The sequence below is a fragment of the Cololabis saira genome, chromosome 8 (assembly GCF_033807715.1).
Source record: "Cololabis saira isolate AMF1-May2022 chromosome 8, fColSai1.1, whole genome shotgun sequence".
In the NCBI taxonomy this organism is placed as follows: Eukaryota; Metazoa; Chordata; class Actinopteri; order Beloniformes; family Belonidae; genus Cololabis; species Cololabis saira.
In genome coordinates, this window is record NC_084594.1 from 25827257 (window position 1) to 25851458 (window position 24202).

At 38.1% G+C, this 24202-nt stretch overlaps 1 protein-coding gene across 12 annotated transcripts in view; it reads right to left on the reverse strand.

The window, feature by feature from the left end:
* The window catches only part of atp2b2 (ATPase plasma membrane Ca2+ transporting 2), a 124687-nt gene that overhangs the window by 34087 nt on the left and 66398 nt on the right, over positions 1-24202 (reverse strand). For 10 of the 12 annotated variants that reach the window (XM_061727421.1, XM_061727417.1, XM_061727416.1 and 7 more), the window contains exons 3-12: positions 18264-18464; positions 14704-14961; positions 14164-14289; positions 12568-12693; positions 12075-12107; positions 10506-10598; positions 8645-8686; positions 6208-6372; positions 3537-3751; positions 2654-2896 (exon numbers count right to left, since the gene is read on the reverse strand). In XM_061727421.1, the coding sequence (XP_061583405.1) occupies positions 2654-2896; positions 3537-3751; positions 6208-6372; positions 8645-8686; positions 10506-10598; positions 12075-12107; positions 12568-12693; positions 14164-14289; positions 14704-14961; positions 18264-18464 (1502 nt within the window). The remainder of the gene's footprint in view (positions 1-2653; positions 2897-3536; positions 3752-6207; positions 6373-8644; positions 8687-10505; positions 10599-12074; positions 12108-12567; positions 12694-14163; positions 14290-14703; positions 14962-18263; positions 18465-24202) is intronic. The other 2 variants (XM_061727423.1, XM_061727424.1) reach the window with 2 other exon arrangements.

Consider the following 24202-nt stretch of genomic DNA (forward strand, 5'->3'; position numbering starts at 1 on the left):
GAAATGAGGAATGGACTAAATACTGTACAGAAATCTCTCCTTTATCATCATTTCTGGGTTCACTTAATTAATCAGTCATCCTGTACTTGTCATTGGAAATTAGAAGCTATAATAAATACCATCATCATTATTATATCATTATTTTTAATATTAATATTAAATATGCATGTTTTGTTGATTAGAGATTCCAAATTGCCCTTAGTACGGGATGTGCATGGTTCTGTGTGGCCCTATGATGGACTGACAACGTGTCTAGGGTGTTATCCTCACAATCCCTTTATAGGAAATTTGGAAAAATAAATGAATAATAAACTTTCTATTTGTTTACATCCACTGTGTATTTACAGTAAGCACCCAAGCATGGATAAAGTGAAGACGTGCAGAAGAGGGATGCCTGAATCAAAGAGAGGCGCAGCAAAGAAGCCCCAACATACTGAACAAAGCCGCAGCAATGACAGACATGAAACTGATTTAGTCAGTCTGAAAAAGAGGGCGCTGGTGTGGAGGTACAGTAGGTTGCAGAGGGGCTTGTTGAGGAGGCAGTAAATATAGACGCCTTAAATAGAGCAGTCTGCCTGAAATTCAACAGCTGATGATTAGCTGGTGCTGAAATAAGCTGATATACTGACATTTCAGTTGAGCGTGAGCGTGTTTAATTTTCAAATAGAGCTATGCCCCTGGTGAAGGTTGATAGCCAATACAATGTACAGAGCAGTGGTCTTTATGGTTATACTGCAAATAGTGCAGGCTTATAATTGCATTTAAAGTTGACATTAAGTTTAAATTCTGCTTTGTTAAATGAGATACACATATGAGTGAAGAGATTCATATTGTAATCACCAAGAAAAAAGTGTAAAAATGCTAAATTTAATCAACAAAGTCCGACCTGGGCTTTGCGAGTGTTTTAAGCAGCTGTGGAGGTGCAGCAGTCTGATGGAATACCACAAAGAGGTCGTCCAGGTTTCTACAAAGATAATACAGTATCCTCTAAAAGTAGACTTATTGTGCCAGAAATATGCTTTAAGAGAGGAAAACTGAGGTAAACTCACAGTTTTACCAAAAACCGTCTGTCAAGTATCGGTCTGAATTTGTGGTCTTATGCACCAATGTGTGAAAATTAGTAATATTGTTCAAGAGCATGCAGTTTTGTTTTTTTTGTGGAAATCATAATTATTGTTGATGTGTTTGTATGTATTTATTAAGTTCATTAAATACCTAAATTTGCATTTCCAAAAAGACATGAGTCTTTATCACTGTAGAAAAATAGTTTTTTCAGTTTAGACCACAAGTAGCAACAGTTCTGATCTGATTTAAACACCTGACTCTAGCATGTCGCCTGGTTTGAAGCTTCTTTGAAACTTATGAACACATTTTATACACATATATAAATATGTATATATATAATATATATATAAATATATAAATATGTATATATATATATATATATATATATATATATATATATATATATATATATATATATATATATATATATATATATATATATATATATATATATACTCTCAGAAGTGCAAATGCACTCAGAAGAATATTGCTGGAAAATGCTAGAAGTTCTAGAAGTTCCTGCACATTTATTCTAATAGTAAACCATGATCAACTGGATATTTCTAGTTCATCCACCATCTGTTCGAAGGAACCAAAGCTGAAAGCATGGACACTCAAATATTAGGCATCCATCTTGAGAAATCCAATGAACTCCATTCAGTTTTCCCCGAAACAGTGAATATGCCTTAAAGGGCAGGAAGTGAAAACTGTGGGATGCTCTGATCGCAGATGTCCCTCCTGCTCAGCTCATTCCCGGTGCAAGTTCCATGAAACCATTTGTCAGTTGGTCAGCCATCAATGAAAAGACACAACAGGAGTTTAAAATGCTGATGTCCCATACACAGGCACAACTACTGTGTGCACGGCCATGTGCAGTAGGGCAGGTGAGTATTATTGCTTTGTCGGGACAAGGATGTCATGTTGTTCTGAAAGATGAAGACATCCTTATCTTGACAATCTTTGCTTTTGCACATTTGTCAGCTTCTTTTATTTTAAAGATATATATCATAGACCTGTGTCCCGAACAAACAGTCATGTAAACAGGCTTCAGATCCCTTTGATTAGAACATTTTACACTCTGGTCTGCACATCTGGTCTGTCCATATTTATCTAGCTACTTCTCACTGCATGGAGACCGGTTCTGCTCAGAGAAATCTCTGTCCTCTACATTCACTGTAAACAAGAGACCATCTCGAGCACTTAGACAGATTAGATTCAATTACATTTTGTTACGGTCTGAATATCAGATAGGACAAAATTACGCAACCGTTTTCAAGGTGACGAGTTGAGTGAATGCCGGATGAATCTAAAGCAGCAGCCAAGGACGGTGACTGCAGGCTTTGCCAAGAAGAAAGCACTGCTGACCTGTCTCGTCTCAACGTTTCAGGGACTCGCTCTTCAAGGTTTTACTGCTGACACGAAGTAAGATGATACACATTCAACGTTTACGTTTACGTCATATCTAATTGTACTTTGATACAATGGAATAGTAATAGAATGCTCTGCTGTTCAAGTTCCACCTGCAAAAAGGTTTAAATAAATGAATCTGTTACAAAAGACCAGAGGTTGCCACAGGTACACAACTTACCAGAATCTTTGTAGTATAGGCGCTGTTGATAGCGATGGCATTAACCAGTAGGTCCAGTGATTTGGGTGGGATTGCTCCAGGATCTGGGATTTCTTTGTAGTGCACATCTCCAATGTAGCACTGCACAACCGTCATGCGGTTGGTGGTCAGCGTGCCCGTCTTGTCAGAGCAGATCGCTGTTGCGTTGCCCATTGTTTCACATGCATCCAGGTGTCGCACGAGGTTGTTGTCTTTCATCATTTTCTGTTGGTGGGAAATGTGCATGCATTTCAAAAACTTTGGAAAACAGCCCATCAGCCACTTGACTGCATTGAATCCACCGATAGCAGTCGTTACAGTAGCATACATGTTTTTACATGTATGGCTTATTAAAAGGTTTAATTCACACCGTAAAATAATATACCATTATTACACTGTTTTTAGTGTTTGAAGCTCTAATTTGAATAACTAGCATTCTGTGAGAAATGAACTGCGTGCAGAAACACATCTTCACTCATAAAGTATCAAAAGCAAAAAACATTTTAAGAAAAATGTTTGATCATTTGATGGCTTGAAAATTAGAAATGTCATTTTCTGAGGTTGCTGGCTAATTAACGTTTTAAAGGTAGTATATTATACATTTCAAATTTGTTCATATAGTTATCTTTTACGTTGTCTACTAGCATTTTTAGTGGTACTCAACTGATATACATTAATTAACATATTTTACAGCAGTCAAGTTGACAGGTTTTAGATCTAGGTAAAAGTAGTTAGTGAAATTACTTAACAAGGATAATAGTTCTTGATTATGTGTGTGTGTGTGTGTGTGTGTGTGTGTGTGTGTGTGTGCGTGTGTGTTTGTCTGCGCGCACGTGTGTGTGTCAATGTGACTGGTCTTCCGTACCTTGACAGAGTACGCCAGGGAGATGGTGACAGCCAATGGCAGCCCCTCTGGCACTGCCACCACCAACACAGTCACACCAATGATGAAAAACTTGACAAAGTACTGGATGTAAATGGGAGTGCACTCTGGCATCCAAGGGTTTTTCTTCATCACAAAGTTGTCGATGGCAAAAAACAGGACCAGGATGATGACTGTAACGGCAGACATGAGCAGCCCTGGAAGAGATGCAGAAGATGTCAGCTGAGAAAAGGGTGACACTCTCTCTGTCTCTCACTCACTCAAATTGATCATTTGTTTTAGTAACCCCAGAGAATTTTTCAAAGATAAGCACCACTTAAAAAAGGATAAATACAAGAAAAACTTGCAAAACCTCATGAATCTTGTGCTATCGATATATTTTGCAAGTTATTTTCTCGCAGCACAAACATAATTCATTTTAAGAGGCAATTGATAAGAGGGGACTGTGTTAATGTTATGAATATTAAATTAGCACTCCAGTTTACAGTCAATAAAACCTGGATGTTACAGCTTTTATGACTCTGAGAACTATAGCATTGATCAAATATGAACTAAATGTGCACTCCTCTCAATGATTTCCACAAATTAACAGGAAAGTGAGGTATTAACTTTTAATTTATTTTATTTTGTTAATTCATATCCACATTTTCATGGCTTCTATTGTTTTTACTCTAACACTGTGTAAAATGAGCAATGATACAAAGACAGTTTGAAAATAACTAGGGATGTCCTGCTCTGATCCCGTGATCAATGTTTCAGACTTGATCGAAATCGGACGTAAACTGAGTTCAATAAAGTTGTTTGTTTTTGGTGATCTGCAGTGTTACAGTTGAGGAAAATAAATACTGTACAAGTTACAACGGTGATTGAAAACCGAACAAAGCAGGCATCGGTGTCGTCTTCCTCAGCTGAGCATTCAGAAAAACGCCACGGGGTGTGTTGCGCATTCTTGCAGACTTTGCTACACGGGGGCTTGCTTTCTCAACGCAGCGTGAAGGACATCCTGGCTACCGCGAGGAAGATCGTAGGTCACTTCAAAAACATTTTATTCTTTTGGTTAGAAAACAACAGTAAGAAGTAAGAGCACATTACTGGCCTTACTTTATGACACTGTTTCACTTTTATTTGCTTATTTGTTTACATGCCTGCTGGGTATTTTAAGTTGGGTTCCTATTTTTATTTCATTCAAACTTATGTTTAAATTTGCATTTTTACTAGTTAACAATTGCACTATTATTACTTGATTGTTCAAGTGCAAAATGATCAAATAAGGTGAATTAAAAAAATAGGGGAAAACCTGGATCTGTTTATTTTGCATTTGTTCTTTTTTGTATGTATTACAAAAGCATGGATCGGCAGATACTCAAAATCAAATGACACAGAATCAGATCAGGGCCAAAATACCTGGTCTGGATATATATATACATGTATATATATATATATATAAAGCCGAGACCAGTAATGTAGTTGCCTGCAGTAATACAAAAAAGGTTCTAGTCAGTTTACACATGAGGGTACAAAAGGGGACACTGCATCATCTGAAAGCATAAGGGATACATCTTTATATGTCCCTGATGAACAAATAACCTGTATATTAGGCCATACAGTCTTGAGTGGAGATGAGCTGGAGGGAGACAAATGAACAGATGGAGCATGGTATGTTGACTGCTTCTTTGAACAGACCTTGGAAGCCTAAAACGGCACATGAGCCAACTATCATCTTGTGCCTGTAAACGAGAAGGATCTGTAAACACTGATACCCTTGAACATGAATTTATAACGCCTTCCAACAGTGTCAGTACAGCACGAGAGCAGCTGCAACAGATGACACATGAATGCGTCTATTTACAGCATCCACCATTATGTAAATAAGATCATATTGTAAAGGTTAACTGGAAAATAAATACAATCAGGCAAAAGCCACTACTCTTTATAGCAAAGCTGTCTGTTTTGTTTTCCATTTCCACTTCAACTTCAGATAAGCTGGATGGTTCTCATGTTTACACATATGTGTCTCAACAGTGGGGTCAGGGTTTTACAGGCCGTTTCACACCTATTAAGACCAACAAGCTCAATAAAATAGCATGTGACCGTTCTGACACCCCAATAATTTTCTATCAATCAGGAAAACACTGATATGACAGTGTAGTTCTTAAAAGCTGATTTTCTGAAAAGGCTTCGAATTTTATGAACAACTTGATTGGCAGTAATTCGATGCTGCCTCTGGGGCTCCCATGCTGAGGGCTATTGCCCAGCAGACATATCTGACCAAAAATGCTTGTATTTAAACACATAGAGTCATTGACAGTCTTGCAATGCTCTGCTTTCCATGACTGTAAAAAAAAAATGATTATGGTACAGTAAATGGCTGTAAAATTGTTGAAGTAAAGAGGTTGCAACAAGGTTTTTGTAGGTGATTCACCAAATTGTCAAGGACAGATCATTTGGGGGGGCGTGTCAATACTTCTATATTTCAGAGAGCATAGTTTTCCTTTTAACTCCTTTGATTGCTTCAAGCGACTACAAAGTCAGCCTTTTCAGTACATCATTGTGACATATTTCTTTGATGGACGGGATGACAGGTTGGTACCTTGTTGTCACTGATTTTCTGCCCTACTGAGTGATGGATTTGTCTTCATGCAATTCGAGGTACCTGCTTTGCCAATCTGGACGGCCAGCTTGGTCAGCTTCCCTTGCAGCACAGACTTCTCTTTCTTCGGAGCTGACACTTTCTTTTTCTCTTTCTCGTCGGACTCGCCGCCTTCAGCACTCTTCAGAGGCTGCATTTCCATGGCAGCTGCTCCATCCTGCTTCTTCACTGTACAACCACAATACAAGAGGGGGGAACAAAACAAAATCGGTGTTAGTAGCCGAGATAAAAATCAATTAAATTAGAAAGAATGGGGACAGACAGTTGTGATAATCATTCTGGTTCTTTCAGTATTGACGTACCATCCAAGGATAAATATGATATCCCAGGAAGAGATGGGAAATTATGTGTAAATCCCAAATCCAAAATATATCAAATGAAACATTGTACAATATTTTTGAAATGCATACATGGAATATTAAATATGCTACAAATCAACCTGGAAAAAAAAAGATGAAGAGGGATACAGTGGAAAAAAGAACGATTAAAAATCAATTAAAGCAATTAGGATTAAAAGAAAAGAATAAAATAAAGCAGAAAATATATTGTGTCTTGAAACTGAGTTGCAATTATTCTGGAGTAGTAACAAGTATGATGTTCCCAGTTTGGTTTTATTATGGAAAACTTGAAACTTGAAATGACATAAATGATTCAGATTATTAACCCTTAATTGGGATGTATACTTCTCTTTATAACAGTAAGACTTAAAAAAACAACAGTTTTATAGGATACAGATCTAAGGTGAATATATCATTTTTTTCCCCAAACAATATGATAAACGTAAATAGAGTAGAAAAACACAAAAAATCTCATCTTAAATTGTATACGATCAACTGCTTTATTAAACTTAACTGTTATTCACAGAAATTAAATAAGTCAAGGTCACAGTGATTATTTAAAACAATTTTCTTTAAAAAACCCAAAAGAAATGCATCTAACAGCCGCTCTATATGATCTCTCTTCTCAGTTACAGCTTTACTGATATTCTGTATCCTACATGAAGGGTTTTACAATGTGGCAAATACAAGGTCTCCTGTAAAAACACTGTTCAGGCAATAAAGCCAGTCCTCAATTAACTCTTCCGTCTCCATCTCTATATCGCTCTTCTCACACACACACACACACACGCACGCACACGCACACACACACACACGCACACGCACACGCACACGTACACACACACACACACACACACACACACACACACACACACACACACACACACACACGCACACAGGTTCCTCGCTAATGTAGCTCATTGTGAAAAATGAGTTCAGCCTAGTTTTCCAATCACAATGAGGCATCCATTTGATGGTCTCGAAAAATATTTTAATGTGAAGCATTTGTCCTACTCTAATGTTGTGGATTTCATTTTTTCTTTTCTCTTTTCTTTTTTTTTTTTCCTGCCATGCGACGAGCCAAATTGTGTCATCTGTGTCCAGCTGTTACTCATCGATGCTTCGTGGTGACACTAACGGGAGGAAGTTCTATTTTCTCAAGGAGAAATATGGTTTATTTGTTTTTATATATACTTTATGTGTATATAAAACAATGAAACAGAGGTGTGAAGCTTGTACAGCATAATGCAAAAGTTAGTTGATTTAAAGGCTGTGTATCTGTAATTATGCATCTGTATTTAAAAGAAAAAAAAGAACAAACAAAACAGAAAGAGAAAGAAAAAGAAAAAGCAAAAACTCATAATATTATAGTCCTTATAACAGCTTCTATGGTTGCTTTCTTTTCCTGTTGAGTTTTTGACTGTCAGATAAAACGTAACCTGGGATTTGTATCTTTCATAATATAGCATAAATGAAAATTAACATTAGTTGCTGTCTTACCTGACACCAAAAATGTCACAGTATCCATTTAATGTTAAACTAAATTGGATTTGCTCGTGAGAAGAAAACAAAAATCATGAAAAGTGTTATTTATTCTAAGAAAGTTCCTTGCAATTCAAGTGTGGTGGAAACAGGTTAGCTGAAGGACAAGGTGGTGTTCGCTCAAAAAGAACATGATGAGCCAGGAACAAAACAAGAAGAACAACGGAACAACAGACCACACACAACACATCATTGGCAGACGATGGAAAAGTGAAAAGGGGAAAATTTCTAATATAATGAGTGAATTGGTAAAACCTGGGTCAAATGAATGGACTAATTCCCTCACACACTTGCACAATGTCTTAAACTGACTTTAACTTGGGATATATCTTGGATTGGCACGACACAGTCTTTTCACAAAAATATTGTGTAATTAAAAACCACAAAGGCTGGTAATAAATTATTAAAAAAACAGTAACATACGATTCTTCTGCGGCTTTTGACCCAGAGCTTATACCACACACAAGAAAGGATAAAGGGGGGAGCAAAAGAAGGGGAGGAAGGAACGCAGTGGGAGGAGTGTGTCTGGGGAACTGAGAGGCAAATGTATGATTGGTTACCTTTAATCTGGTTGCTCTCCATATTGCCATCTTGCATTTTACCTATGATGAAGACATACAGGACAATAACAACAAAAATAACGAAGGCAGACAAGTCAACAAGTCATCCCCACAGAGACGGTACAAACAGTGAGAACCGAAAATTACAAATAGGGAGACAGGAAAATGACTTTTAATAAAGCATCACATAGAGAGGCTTGTGGTGTGCGAGTGACGCTATACATCACTTAGCTACAGCCACTGACAAAGAGCTAAAAAAAGCACAATTGTGTTGATCCAGTGTGCTTATTTACTTGCTATTACAATGGAAGAACTTAAACCTTTAAATGTATTTATTAGATAATCAAAATTATTTTGACTTAATATATATATATACACACTAAATGTGACAAGTTGGTATACATAACATTGATAACTTCACACTTTTGTTCCATTTGGATATAAGTAGTATTTTCACAAATGTTATCAACAATAGGAGTCAAATTTAAAGATTATCAAATGGGAATAAGACAAACAATAGAGAAAGCATTACACTGAAAACTCCGACAACGAGGTAAAATTACAGATACAACACACACAAACCAGAGACTGCATGCATAAGAGGGGAGTTCAGAAAACACATGCAAGAGCACACACGCAGAGGGAAGCAGAGTGGAGATGTGGACGATACATAGAAAGACCGCCTGAAGGAAAAGCCTCCCACATGGTGAAATTACATAAGAACAATTGGAGAATATTGACAACTAAGTTTGGGGGAAATTAAGATATCATACTGTTGGAGCCTTCTCAAAAGGAGCTTATGCTGCACAGTTAAGCTGAATCAACTCATGCATGGTCTAATGGAGCTACTAAGAACCTTGTAAGAAGTGGAAACACTAGAGAATATCTATCTTTTAAATCTGAAAAGAAATACGAAACAAAAACTGCAGCAAGGACTGTTTTACTTTCAACCCAAACATAGCATCGTATGAAATGATATAACATTAACAAAAGATGGGTTCATTAATTCTGTTATATTAATGGAAACTTTTATGGTGGTGGAAGGCAGAGCAGAAATTTGACAAAATCTGTCTTTCAAGGCCTTGATTAGAAATGTTACCCATTAAATAATCCACGTAGAGCTGAAAACTAGCAAACTGGAGCAGGGTCATTTTATTACCACTTCCATATTAGCCTGTTCCCCGGAGTCCCAATAAAGCTGAAAAAGACAAATTGCTGTGTTCAAGCCTGGGACAGGACAAGGTCATCATTACACCATAAATTACACCCCTCCTGTCTTGAGTACAAACACTTTGGGGAAGCTCTCCAAGCACACAAAGACAAGAAAAATCCCAGCATAACAAGGAACTTAACCTTTCTGCATCTTGTCCAGCTAAAAGAGAAACAGAGGATTTGAACTAATTGATCTCAGAGGACTCCCAGCAGAAGGAGACGGCCCTACTTTAGGACTTTTCTTCTATTGTGCAATATCTGCTCAGAGGTGTGAGATAATACAATAAATAGGCTATATTAATCAATTCAATTACAAGTTCTAAAAGTCAAAGTGAAACAGTTCCACAATTTGTATGACTAGGAATAATTTTGGAATTTTATTTTATTTAGTTTGAAAATTACAAGAGACGTTTCTGTGACAGTATCACACGTAGACAATAACGGCATTACAAGACAAGAACAAGAGACACAAGACTAATTTTCACAGCTAATACTGGCATGCACTGACAGCATGGATATAAAAGAGTAGAGGGCAAAAGTGAGCAGAAGGTGTGCACCCATGGATAGTCGGAAAATGAAGTGAAGAGGTAGGAGGATTCAAAAGTCACGACAGAAAGAGGTCAGAGATCAGGCGTTTTTGTCAACCTACCATTAATTAGGCTGGCACTGCCAGGGGCATTAATGCTTGCAGCCCCATCCGTGGCTATAGTTGCAATGGGGTGGATAGAGGGATGAGAGCAGTCTAGCCAGTAGCAATGAGGGACGAACGGGAATGAACAAAAAGACACACGCACGCCCCCACAAACACGCCCAGTTACGTGCACATACAAGACAGTGAACAGAAATAACATGGTTATAGCACATTGAAGAAATTCAGCATATTATGCAGACTGTATGTACAGAAAGTGTGGTAGGTGTTTGGCTATATAATATGTATTTAGAAGTTAAACAGTTATTACTTTATAACTAACCAGTGTGATCTACTGGAGGTAAAAAAAAACAAAAGTAACAGTGAACATACATGAAACGTGAAATCTGAATATAATGTGTGAAAAAATATGTGAAAAACATCATAACAGTAAGGTTAGAATACAAAACCAAATGTGTTATTATTTCAGTTTAGTGTGTTGAGTGTATTATATACGCTGCATAACCTGTGTGTAATGACAAATAGTAATAAAATTGTTTTTAACGTCTCCCATATTATGTGTAGGTAATAATATCTTCAGATTTTTCCTATAGGTTTTGAATTGGTGAAGTTCATTAAAACCATGTTATTCATGTAAAATATGTCAGCATCAAAATCTTTTTTGTATGTTTGTTGCATTAACAGTGCAAAATTAAGATCTATAAATTGCAAATTAAGCAAAACATAAAATGGTTACAATAATTCCAAGAAAAAGAAGAAAAAAACTACACAAATGATGTCCAGTCAATTAAAGATGCTAATCAATTGTCATAGTGATACATTTTTTGATATTCTCCAATTGTACTACCTGTTACTCAAAATCTAAAGTGAATGTATGAAAGATTTGTTTTATATTTAAAAAGGGAATCCAAAAAATCAAAAATATTTGGATACGTTAATTTGTTATAATTAGACCAGCTAAAGATGAGGTTTGCAATGAATGACACAATGCAAATGCGTGTTCACACTCTTTATTATCTTTTTATTTCTAGCTGCAAAACTATGAAAATACATTTTAATGAAAGCTACAACTTGAAATCAATGATCACAGATTATACAATTCTCCTTAGTAAATAAGATCAAGAAAATACTCAAAACAAGCAACTAAGTAAAGATAAGTTGGCTACAGACTAATAAAAGGTGTGGATGTGACATGATGCACACAGAGGTGTCTAACCTCTGCTGCTCTTACATGTGCACCTGCGAGGCTTCAGCTCTCAGGACGTTATTCTGCAACAGAGCAACGTCATGAGAGCCTACATGACTGATGCTGAATGTGATCTAGTCAGCTTGATGAGTACAGAGCCTGCTATACTGGGAGGGGGTTATGCACTGTGAAATATGTAATCTGTCACCACTTAAAAAGATGCAATGTTGCGAGGAGGCAGCTTCTCTTTTTAAGTTAGGATTAAAACGGTGTGCGGGTGCTCGGCTGCAGAATAGTAAGTGATTTACTTGGAATCACTAGAGATAAATGGTCAAAAAGGATCAAGTTCAACTCCCAGGGTTCAGAGAAAGATGATACTCTACCTGTGTTCTGGTGTCCGTCTTCCACTGCCTCTCCTTCGAGGTGAATTTGCAACAATAAGAGAGTAAGGACAATGATGCACCTTAACCCACAGAACGTGGATACTGCAGCTCACAACTGAACCATCAACAATCATCTCACACAGTATTTGTACACACTCATCTTAGTGTCAGGTATTGTATCATAGATGCCTACAAAAGTCTTGTAGAGATTAACCCAGACTTAATTGCTGGACATTTGTTTATTTTTAAGTGTATTGTCAAAAACTCCTCGGATAATCAGGACAATGAAAAACATGGATATTAAACAATAAGCTACACATACTCTCAAGCACATAATGTAATGAAATGAGAAAAGTTTTCAAGGGTACGTTGCTGGGGAACACTGACAAAATACAGCAAATATAAACCAACAAGGAAATAAGAAGACAAACGAAAAAGAAAAATACCTTATGCAGAATGAAAAAAAAGCTATTTAAGGATATAAGGATCATACCTTTCTTCTCTTTCTTCTCCTCTTCCTCCACGCCGGCCCCCAGCAGGGTGAAGATGATGCCAGTCTGGGAGTTAACACCAACAGCAGTCACCACCATGCGTCCTGACCCCTCCATCACATGGGTCCCTGATGAAAATACAGCATCGCTGATGGATGTACTTTTTTTTTTCATCGTACTCTGGAACTTTCCTGTTAACTCGTCCTCAAATTCAGTCAGCATCACCCACATAACTAAACCGAACAGCTTCAACTTTAGTGATGAGAAACATTTGGGACAATTTTTAATCCTTTAAAGCCTGACATATGAAATAATACGCTAAAAATCTTTTTTTTTTATGTTTATATTTTAAAATTCAAAAAACCCTCTTCTATCTTTCGCAGTTACTAATAATTGTTGTATGATTACAAATATATTGGGTAATTTGTTTTCCTTTATTATTACTTTTATTTGTATATTTATCTATTTATTTGATGGGGTGGTACAGTACAGAGATCTCATAGATTCATCGTGCGTGACAGGGTTAAAGGCAGTCAAGTCAAAATACTCAAAAAAAATACATTTCCTCTGGTAACGTTTTACTTTCATTGAAAGTGTATATCAAAGGATTTATAACAGCTCGTTACAATGATACAGTGACATTTGTGTTATTGAAACTGTTTTAGAAATAACCAGCTGCAGGAACGTGTTACAACAGAAACCAAGAATGACTAATTGCAGCAAACAGTTTATGATTTTGCACAGTGCAAAAGATTTTCATGTTGACAAAATCTGACCCTGAACAGTGTAACCTACAAACTGATTGGTTGATTTTGTTATATTCTACAGTATATTACATATTTTAAATCACGAGTTAACTGCACTGACTTAAAAGCGGAATGTTTCAAAAGTTTTTAAAACTATCTAAAACATAATTAAAGTGAGACATTAACATTAATCATCCACCCTTCTATTTAAAAGAAACAGTTAATGTGCCACTTTCTAGATATTTTGCCAACAGACCACATTTGACTTGGGTGCATTTGTAGCAGATACAGACAATATATACAGAGAAAATCATTAACCTTCGTGAGAGGAAGTGAATGTAGGTGAAAATGAGGCTAATGAAGGTCGCCAGCAATGAGGCACACAGCTAATTAACCACCAAAAGAAATCAGAGACATGAAATCAGATTAACTTACATTTCTATTAGGAGAGAAATTCGTAATACGGTAATTTTTCATAGGAACCTAAAACCATGACTGAAGGAAATCATATTTAGAACGGTCATGAAAACGTAAAGGTTGTTGACAGCACTTACTGTTGCTATTGCTATTCACAGTTTAGTAATTATAATTAACAAACTTGTGACTTTTGTCCGAGAAAATAGCATGACTTTGAAACTGATTTCACTTTTTATAGATTGAGTTACTTTCACTTCTAAATGAACAACTGAGGATTGAACGCTCACCTATTTAGGGTTCACTTTTACATTAACCGGCTGTCTGAAAAATGTTTACAACTCAACTGTTTGTACCTTTGTCACGAAAGAAGCAGATTGTGAATTCTGCCTGTCACTTCCCGTCCTGTATTACACATGACTCATACCATGAACATACCAGACAAAAGCATGGGGTCTTTGTCTGCAGCCTTCTTGACGTGGTCAGACTCTCCGGTCAGTGATGACTCATCAATCTTCAGGTCATTTCCCTGAATCAAGACTCCATCAGAAGGAAGTAGATCGCCTGCAATATTACAAATACATTATTTCCTGTCTCCAAATACATTGACTGCAAAGTGCTTAGTGTGACCATTGTAGTGTATTTGAAGTGCAAGATGGAAAAACAGAGAGGAAGAGCATTTATTTCTCTGTGATCGTGTCTGTCTGCAGATAATTAACAGCTCAACTGTAGCTTAAAAATATTAGAAGGCTTACGGTGGACTTAAAATTCTAATCCATTTTGGGAAATGAGGTGAAAGTGTATTTTTTTGTTTGTTTTTTTTTAACCATCAAAATGACTTCAAAGGAAAAAATGGTTAGTCAGTTGCAACAGTCATAGCTCATTAATATATGCCTCAAAAGTATTATATATGTTGGCCTTTAACAACAGTTCAGAAAAATAAAAGCTGTAAACTCTCAACAACGTTATCACACCTACCATATTTGATCTGTGCGATGTCCCCTACCAAGATGTCCGCCACAGGAAGCTGAATGACCTGGCTGCCACGGACCACCTGGAACTTCTGCTCCTGCTCGATGCGGCTCTGCAGCCCTCGGAACTGCTTCTCCTTCGACCAGTCGTTGAAGGCTGTCACCAGCACCACACATACTACGGACAACAGGATGGCAGCGCCCTCAATCCAGCCGGCATCTGCTTCACCTTCATCCTCCACTCCGCCGCCTGCCGCACCACAAGCTGCAGAACACAGAACATTACATAAATGAGGAATAAATGCACATTGCAAAGCCTGCCGTGCATTCTGTTCAGACATTTTAGTTCAATAACAGTTGAAAAAGTCATATAGAAGTTTAAGTATACACTTATTGCTTATGTAGAATCTAAACATGAAGAGAAGTTAGATAAAGTGGTGTGACCTACCAACTACTGACTACCTTTAAGAGTTTAAAATACAGAGATTGGCCTAGAAAAAATAAGCGCTCTGCTTATTTTGCTGCTTGCACAGCTATCCTGAAAAGGATAGCTGTATATGTCGCTCCCATCAGTGCATAGTCCAGCCCACCTCTACCTCCATTATGCAAGCGCTGAATTTAGCTTCCCTTTTGAGAGAAAATTGTTTCTGCCTACACCCTTCTCAGCTGAACGCCATGTAAGACAGCCACGGTCAACGTCTAAAAGCCAAACATTAAAGCATTTTAATAACAAAATATCCCATGTTAGCTGACTTGAATGCACATCCGCGACCCCTCTGCGTTTGCACCCTGTGTGCAATACAAAAGAAAGGTCTGAAATGAAAAATGAACTCCTCCCCTCTTCTTTCATATGCGCCGCTTCAAATGAGCCACCTCTGCATTCTACCGGCTGCAGTCATAGTAAATTAGGGAAGGAACACTGCTTATTTCCAGTACTCTTTGTGCTGCTTGATGTGAAACTCCTGGAGTATTGTATTTCTAGACTCAAAGTTTGCTAACTTCAGAAGCCAAAGCATAATGCTTTGGACTGTAAAACACTTGCAAACACTCTGTATTATAAATATTTGCACATCAATTATCTATTTTTGCAAAAAGTTTAGATCTTATGGTATTATTAATCAGTAGTATGTCATCACAGTTAAACTGTGACTTAGTACATTTGATGGCAAATTCATACAGAAAACCAGATAATCAGACCAGTTCACACAGTTGAAACTGTATATTTGTGCTAAAAGATACTGTATGTATGATACTAATTGTTTTAGTTGTTTTTTTTATATGGAGGACCATTAGCTTTCCTCAGCTCCAAACCCTGTACAGGAAACGTCTTATGACAAGACACACAGAGAGATACTGTATAAACAAATAACATCAATGCATGAATGCGATGGACTGGCAGTCTGTCCAGAGTGTAGTCTGCAGCAGATCCCAACAACCCTGAATAGGAAAAAATGTGATGTCCCCTACCACCTCTAGATAATGGATGGATGGATGAAAATGAAAACAGATCCTGTCTTATGTAAGATCATTGATTATGGGACATTTGATACATTGACATGAAGTTGAGCAAATTAATTTGGCCTTACATGACCACTGTACAGAGTGTCCAAGACAAGGGAAAGCGAACACAGTGATGATAACAATGTGTGGTCCTGAATGCCGCTGTGTACATGCAGGACAGATTCTTTCTAACTGTATGAGGAAACAGTTCCCCCCTGGAGTAAGGCAGAGGTTTGATTGCTTGGAAGACTGTGAGACAACTGGGAAAAAAATACCCTAATTCTGACTTGAAGGCATCTTAATTTATAAGCTACACTTGTTTTTAGGGAATAACAGACAGTAAAACAGAGCGTCCTTGAGGCATGGTGCCGCGATACGAGCACCTCCACCCCTTCCATCACTTTTGGTCCAAAAAAATAAAAAAGAAGATGAAGAAAAGTCAAGAGCAGGCTGAAAGCAAAGATGCAAAACTTTAAGCTTACTAACCACTGGATGATGTCACAAGCACTTGCCACTGCATCAACCCATCTTTGTTTCTATGTCAATTAATTATATTTTTCCAGTGTCTTTTTTTTTTCCTTCTTCTCAGTTTTTGCTTTGTTGTATGTTACTGTATGTGGGCTTAATACAGACATAATTAAGAGCCTACTCATTCAACTGCAGTCTGGCTGCCCCATGCGTAAATGAGAATTAATTCGTCCCACCAGTTTCTATTTCTGAACTGAGCTTTTTCTTTTTCTTTTCCTTTGCCTTTCTCTCTTTTTTCCCCGTGTATCCTGGCGGAGCTGGAAGCAGTATTGTAACCCACAACTCGTCTGCCACATATCTCTGAGAGGTTTTGAGTTATTATAATTAACGAAAAACATGCTGCTTTAGAAGAAAACTCTAATTAGTTATTATTTTAAAAAGGTACCTCAAGACAAAACACAATTCTTTATCAGTGCTCAAACCTGAGGAATCATTTTGATAAGTCCGTGTCCTCCCTCGGCCCAACATCACGTGAACAGATACCCGTTCTAGATGTTTTTGAGGGAGGTTCAAATTTGTATGCATTTTTATCGTCAGTATCCATTCAATCATTCTACTCTGCTCATGTCCGCAGCGATTTATGCTCTGATTTACATTCATAGCCATATCATTAAAATGTGAGAAGACAGTAGCACAGCTGCCCTTTATTTTTAAGATAAAGTGGAGTAAATGGTTCATTAAGTATCTCGAGATGGACGCAGTTATTAGAATTATGATGCCTGTGACATTTCTCTGCGTCTTTGGTCGCAGTGCTGTGGAGAGTGTGTTCGTCAATGAATGCGACCAAAAAGACAGAGAAATAAATGTATACAGAAGTGCTGTTTATTAAACAAGTTTCAACATTTACTGTACAATGATATGACTGAAGTGTCCCACCACCATATTGAAGTTCTTGATTACAACAAAACAACTTGTTAACCCCCCCCCCCCCCCCCCCCGTATTTCCTGGTTCATAAGAGTTTTTAAAATGATGACTGGAGCTGTTGGCAGGAAAAATGACTTCCATTACGGTGATAACGTTAGAAGTGATGACTGATGCTGCTGACTCAGCACCTCTTTATGGTCTCTGTCTTCATTTCCTGTGTCACGGCTCGCAAAGCTGATGTATGGGCCCTGGGAGCTCAAGGTTATTTCTCTGCTCAACACTTCATTAACCTTCCCGGGTACGTTTCGCATGCGCCTCTAACACAGCCGCAATTTGCACAAATGAGCGTGCACGCGCAACAACACACAAAAATTAGCCCCACGCTTGATGAGTCACTTGACCTCGAGACGGAGATCACAAACAAAGTGCGACCCGCCTCGCCAGTTGAAGCATGCGAGCGCACATGCGGCTGTGACAGTCTCGGTGATTGCCAGTAATGTCACCGGAAATAATGTCACTGCAGCCCGAGCCCTTTGGTGTTCTGTGCAACAGTCAAGATACCAGGCGTCATCTTTCTGAGCGCCTGCACGAAGTGTGTTTTTCTGGGTGTGACTTATAAAAAGAAAACAAATGACTGACAACAAATTTCACAGATGGCGATGTCAATCACTCACACTCTCCGCCGCTCTCCCCTGGAGGATGGTAGAAGGAGAGGCCCAGGGAGATGAGGGCAGCGATCTCCAGGATTATGAGGGTGACGTCCTGCAAAGCCTCCCATACCAGCTGCAGGAAGGTTTTTGGCTTTTTTGGAGGTATGAGGTTTTGACCAAATATTTCTTTCCTCTTGTCCAGATCAGTTTGGACACCTGCAAGACCTGAAATGGGAACACAGAATCAGAAAAAATGTCATTTTGGACAGCATATAACACCATTTAAAGATCATAATTGTATTTGAACACATCAGCACTCATAAGCCATTCAACTTCAACTTGATATTTTTTATTCTCCACATTGAGAAAATTTACTTTGAGTTCACATTTCATCAAAGAAAATCTTCACGAAGAAAGAAGACATGTTTAAATTCCTAATTTGAAAAGACAAAATAAAACCATTATTTGCTTTTTGAAGCCATTTTCAAATGATCTTCTCTCTTTATTTTCTGTTTTAGTCCTTCTTCTTTGCACACATTCACACGCTCAAACCGCACACAAGCCACCTCTAATTACCAGTTTGAGTCATGGTGGGCCACAGATCTGCATTCCCTTACATAATTCTGCTCAAGGGGCCTTGTGCTTTGACCTCATCCACCTCCTCATCCACTGTGAACAATTGCACATAAATATCTTTAGCTCTTTCATGTGAAGAGCTTTAGGGTGGCTTGAGGCACAATTTACTTTTAGAATACAGTCCTGGGAATTATTTGTATACATGAGTTTAAATTACATCAAATGAACAGCTTTGGCACAAGGCGGTCGCTGAATTTCGCAGGAAGGTATACTTTGTTATCACAAAATACTGTTTGTTTGTTTGTTTGTTTGTTTGTGATACATTATGCCCAGCATTTGTTAAATATGACCGTCATTCAGTCCTGAGTCAGTTGCCCTGGGGATAATTCAATATTACACAGGTGTAATCATACAGACAATTCACACTTAAGACTAAATGTCCACTAAGACCCGAGCAAATAGTCCAGATTAACCTAAAATAATGGTTTAAACCAGTGGTGCAGTTGCTGCTTTGGAAAGTTACACTTTTCCTTTTCCATCAACAGATGAGATCAAATCTTCTACCGTAAAAAGCAAACAGGATTTCGGGACATACATTTAGACTAAATTCCACTTCCATTGATGATTGATTGATTGACGCCAGAAAAAAGGTGTAGGAATACGCATTTAGATGTGATGAGAGTTGACACATAGACAAATAATAAAAAAACACAAATCTTTCAGGGAAAATCTTACACACATGAAACTTCTACAACATTTTGGGTGGAACTTTATTCAGGCAGAAAATGTATGATTTGTCAAATGATGAGTTAGGGATCAACGTGTCTAGCATTACATCCCTATTCTATAATAAACTTGGTCCGTGTTCAAGGTGTGACTGACCGTTATCTTCCACCCACAACTCAAGCACTAGAAGCCCACTGCACAAACACAGATTTCATAAAAGAGGCCACTCGCAATCTGCATTCACCTCTGTTGAAAAAGACTGGTAAAATGACCAGTTGGTCATATATAAGTTATACATTTCACCGAATAAGTAACATATATCAATTTATGTTGTTAAGAAGTTTTCAACCTCACTGATGACTTTTCATCCAGAAAATAGAGACGTGTGCATCTCTAAAAGGCACACGTGCATGTTTAGTTCTAATTTCAGACCTGCTATACCTGCGTAGTTTTTTTTGTGGGGGATTGAGGTGGTGGAAGTAACTTTCTTTTGATAAGTAATTGATGGCTTTTTGTGACTTGGATTTGTTTATTTATTGCAGTTTTAAATTTTGCATTCAATATTTATTTATTATTTCAGGTTGAAGTTTTTTAATTTGATATTTATTTATTTTAGGCTGAATTTATTTTATTTGACTCATACAGTCAAACTACTGTATCTATACTTTTGTTATTATTAATAAAGGTTGTCAAGTTAAATGACATGTTGTTATACGGTCATTTCCAACCTATGATACATTTGGGATGAGGAGAGTTGTAAGGTTGTGTTGTGGGGCCTCCAAATACTATTATAATACAAATACTTTTACTAAATATTATGTGTGGATTCGTTGAAGACGAATTATTTAAAATATGAGTGTATTTTTCTGTATGTGTATGTATGAGTTATTTTGAAAGAGTTGAATAAAGTTCGACATACCAGACTGTACTTTATATATCTTTTATCATGCGTCTTAAAACTCGGTGCGCCTTATGTATGAAAATAAACCCGTTTATCGATATTACACCTTATGGTCGGCAAAACAACTTTCACAAATCTATACAGGTACCAAGTACAGTAGCAGCATGCTCTCTGTATGCAGTAAACATTAATAAAATAATTAAAGATCAGGCTACTTTGTTCTACCCGGCTGATTTCCAGTGCTGTATCATTATCTGGTTGCTGAGCGAGCACATAGCCACAGAGTGTATTTACTGTCGCTCGCTCTCTCCTTCACAACCACACGCATTATCACAGCATTATGTCATGCTTGATGCGTCACTGGGTCTCCCAGGAGTGGCCCTGGATTGCACCCGATAACAACACCACTGCATGTCAATGCCTCACATCTGACTGGATGTGGCTGGTGTGATGACTTCACACTTGCAGAAAAAAGAAGAAAACTGTCATTCTAACAAACTGCAGAAATTAAAGAGGTGGTAACAAAGGTACAATGTGAAAAAAACACGATTTTAGATATTGCAAAAATGCAATGAAATGTAGAAAAAAAGAGGGAGCATTAGGCAGTGAAAAAAGGGGAGAACATAAGAAAGATAAACTGGCATAATAAATATCAGCTACTACATTAGAGAATGTAGATCAGTCTATAAAAAGCTTCATTAACCATTCTCTTTTAATTGTCTCTGAGAGAAAACCTACAGTAGCATGTTCTCTAACTGATCAATAGCATCCTGACACACACACACACACACACACACACACACACACACACACACACACACACACACACACACACACACACACACACACACACACACACACACACACACACACACACATAAACATAAAACTGTATTCGAACACTCAAGTGCAGACGTCTATAGAATATATTCACATATATAAATGTATGCAGCTTTTACATAGACCCCCCCATAGACACACACACACTATCTTTTTAGCTGATGATCTTGAAAGACCCGTTCAGCTGTATTTTGCCTTAAACCGACTACATTTTAACATTTTCTCTCTGTAAGAACATTAAACATATACATTACTTCCCAAGTACGCAGTTTGCATTGTTATTGCAATGAAACTGTACTATTAGACATCCAAAGGTAATGATGATGATCAACCTTTGTATTCTTCAAGGAAACAAATATAACTTAAATTAAAGCTGCAAGCAGCGATGAACGGGCCCTCGCACGTGCAATTTGCACCAATTAAGGTCAAGGACTCAAAACTAAGTCCGATAAAACCACCCACGACTCTTTATGTCAAACCATTCAAAAGTTATGGCAGAAAATAGGAACTATCACATATCGACCAATCAGAAGAGGGGGCGGGGCTAATTCACACCAATTATGGTCAAGGGATTCAAAACCATGTCCGATGACACCACCCACGACTCTTTATGTCAAACCATTCAAAACTTATGGCCGAAAATAGGAACTATGAAATATCGACCAATCAGAAGAAGGGGCGGGGCTAATTCAGGCCAATGAAGGTCAAGGACACAATACAGAGTCTGATGACACCACCCACGACTCTCTATGTTAAACCATGCAAAAGTTATAGCAGAAAATAGGGACAACCAATCAGAAGAAGGGGCGGGGCTAATTCAGGCCAATGAAGGTCAAGGACACAATACCGAGTCCGATGACACCACCCACGACTCTCTATGTCAAACCATTGAAGAGTGATAGCAGAAAAATAGGGACAACCAATCAGAAGAAGGGGCGAGGCTAATTTTCACCAATTATGGTCAAGGACTCAAAACCGAGTCCGATGACACCATCCAAGAGTCTTTATGTCAAAGCATTCAAAAGTTATGGCAGAGAAAAGTTTTCTAGGGGGCGCTGTTGAGCCATTTTGCCACGCCCATTAATGCAAACCATGAAATATCAAATTTATCACCAGGCCTGGCTTGCGTGCAAAATTTGGTGACTTTTGGGGAACTATCAAATATGGACCAATCAGATGAAGGGGGGGGCGCGCTTTTTGGTATCTAGCGTCGCCATGGTAACGCTTTTGAAAGAGAAAAATTAATGCGCGTAGTCGCAGGATGGAGACGCATATTTTGATGTATAACACACCTGGGTGCCCATTACGTATTAACTGGCGAAGGAATGGCATTAATTGCGCCAAAAGTACGCGATTAATTCAAAATATTCAAAATGGCCGACTTCCTGTTCGGTTTCGGCCATGGCGCCAAGAGACTTTTCTTTAAGTTGCGACATGATACGGGTGTGTACCGATTTTCGTTCATGTACGTCAAACCGTATTGTGGGGCTTGAGGCACAACGTTTTTTCTGTCTGAACCAATCAGATGAAGGGTGGGCGCGCTTTTTGGCGTCTAGCGTCGCCACGGTAACGCTTTTGACTGAGAAAAGTAATGCCCATCGTTGCAGGATCGAGACGCACATTTTGATGTATAACACACCTGGGTGCACGTTACAGTTCGGGCCGCATTAACGGCCGAAGAAATGGCATAAATTGCGCCAAAATTACGCAATAAAATAAAACACTAACAGACTTTTCTTTAAGTTGCGACATGATACAGGTGTGTAGCCATTTTCGTGCATGTACGTCAAACCGTATTGTGGGGCTTGAGGCACAAAGTTTTCTAGGGGGCGCTGTTGAGCCATTTTGCCACGCCCATTAATGCAAACCATTAAATATCAAATTTTTCGCCAGGCCTGGCTTGCGTGCAAAATTTGGTGACTTTTGGGGCATGTTTAGGGGGGCAAAAAGGCCCTCCTTTCGTCAGAAGAAAGAATAAAGAATTCCTACAGATACAATAGGGCCTTCGCACTGTAAGTGCTCGGGCCCTAATAATCACCATTGTGATGTTAAAATAGAGAGTAAAATACCGTTGTTTCACATCCACATATTAGCAGGAAACAATCAGCATGTATTTTTCCTCCTCTCTCCCTCTGCCCCAACTGGTTGTTCCCACACTCAAGTCTACTAATGCACTGATCTGTCAAATCCAGCATGATCTGTCATCAAAATCCACTTCAGCAAATGATACAATGGTACCTTCCCAACATCATGTCTTCAAGCAGAAAGATAGAGAAATGCGTACTTTAATGTTTTCATGAGGCAAAATTGGATCTTTCATAGTTATCGGGAGTATGATGGCAATTTTAACAGTTGCCCTTTTTTGTCAGCATCTAAAAATAGATCTCCATGGTAACACTATGCATCCCACTCGCTGAACGGAAATACCCATGATTCTGAACCGTGCAGAATGTGTGAATATGTAAGTAAGTGCATTTTCTGTGCAAAGAGGATGAGTGTGTGTGTGTGTGTGTGTGTGTGTGTGTGTGTGTGTGTGTGTGTGTGTGTGTGTGTGTGTGTGTGTGTGTGTGTGTGTGTGTGTGTGTGCGTGTGTGTGTATGTTTGTGTTTCTTTTACAAAAGCCTAGTAAGATAAGAATTATGTGATGACCTCTAAATGTCCTTGTACAGCAGGATCGTCACAGTGATGTGGGAGAAAATCTTTATTTAAAAAAATGAATTGATCAATCCGATGTTTAAGTGATTGAGAAAGAGAAAAAATCCTCATGTTAAGATGGATCTACCAAAGAACACCACCGTCTTCATAACATCAGAAAATACTGATGTTTTCTTCTGCTGCCAATCAATACACTCCACATGTATTCTCAGCTTTCACCATCAAAAGGGAAAAAAAAGGATAGAGCGGTATGATAGAAGGAAGA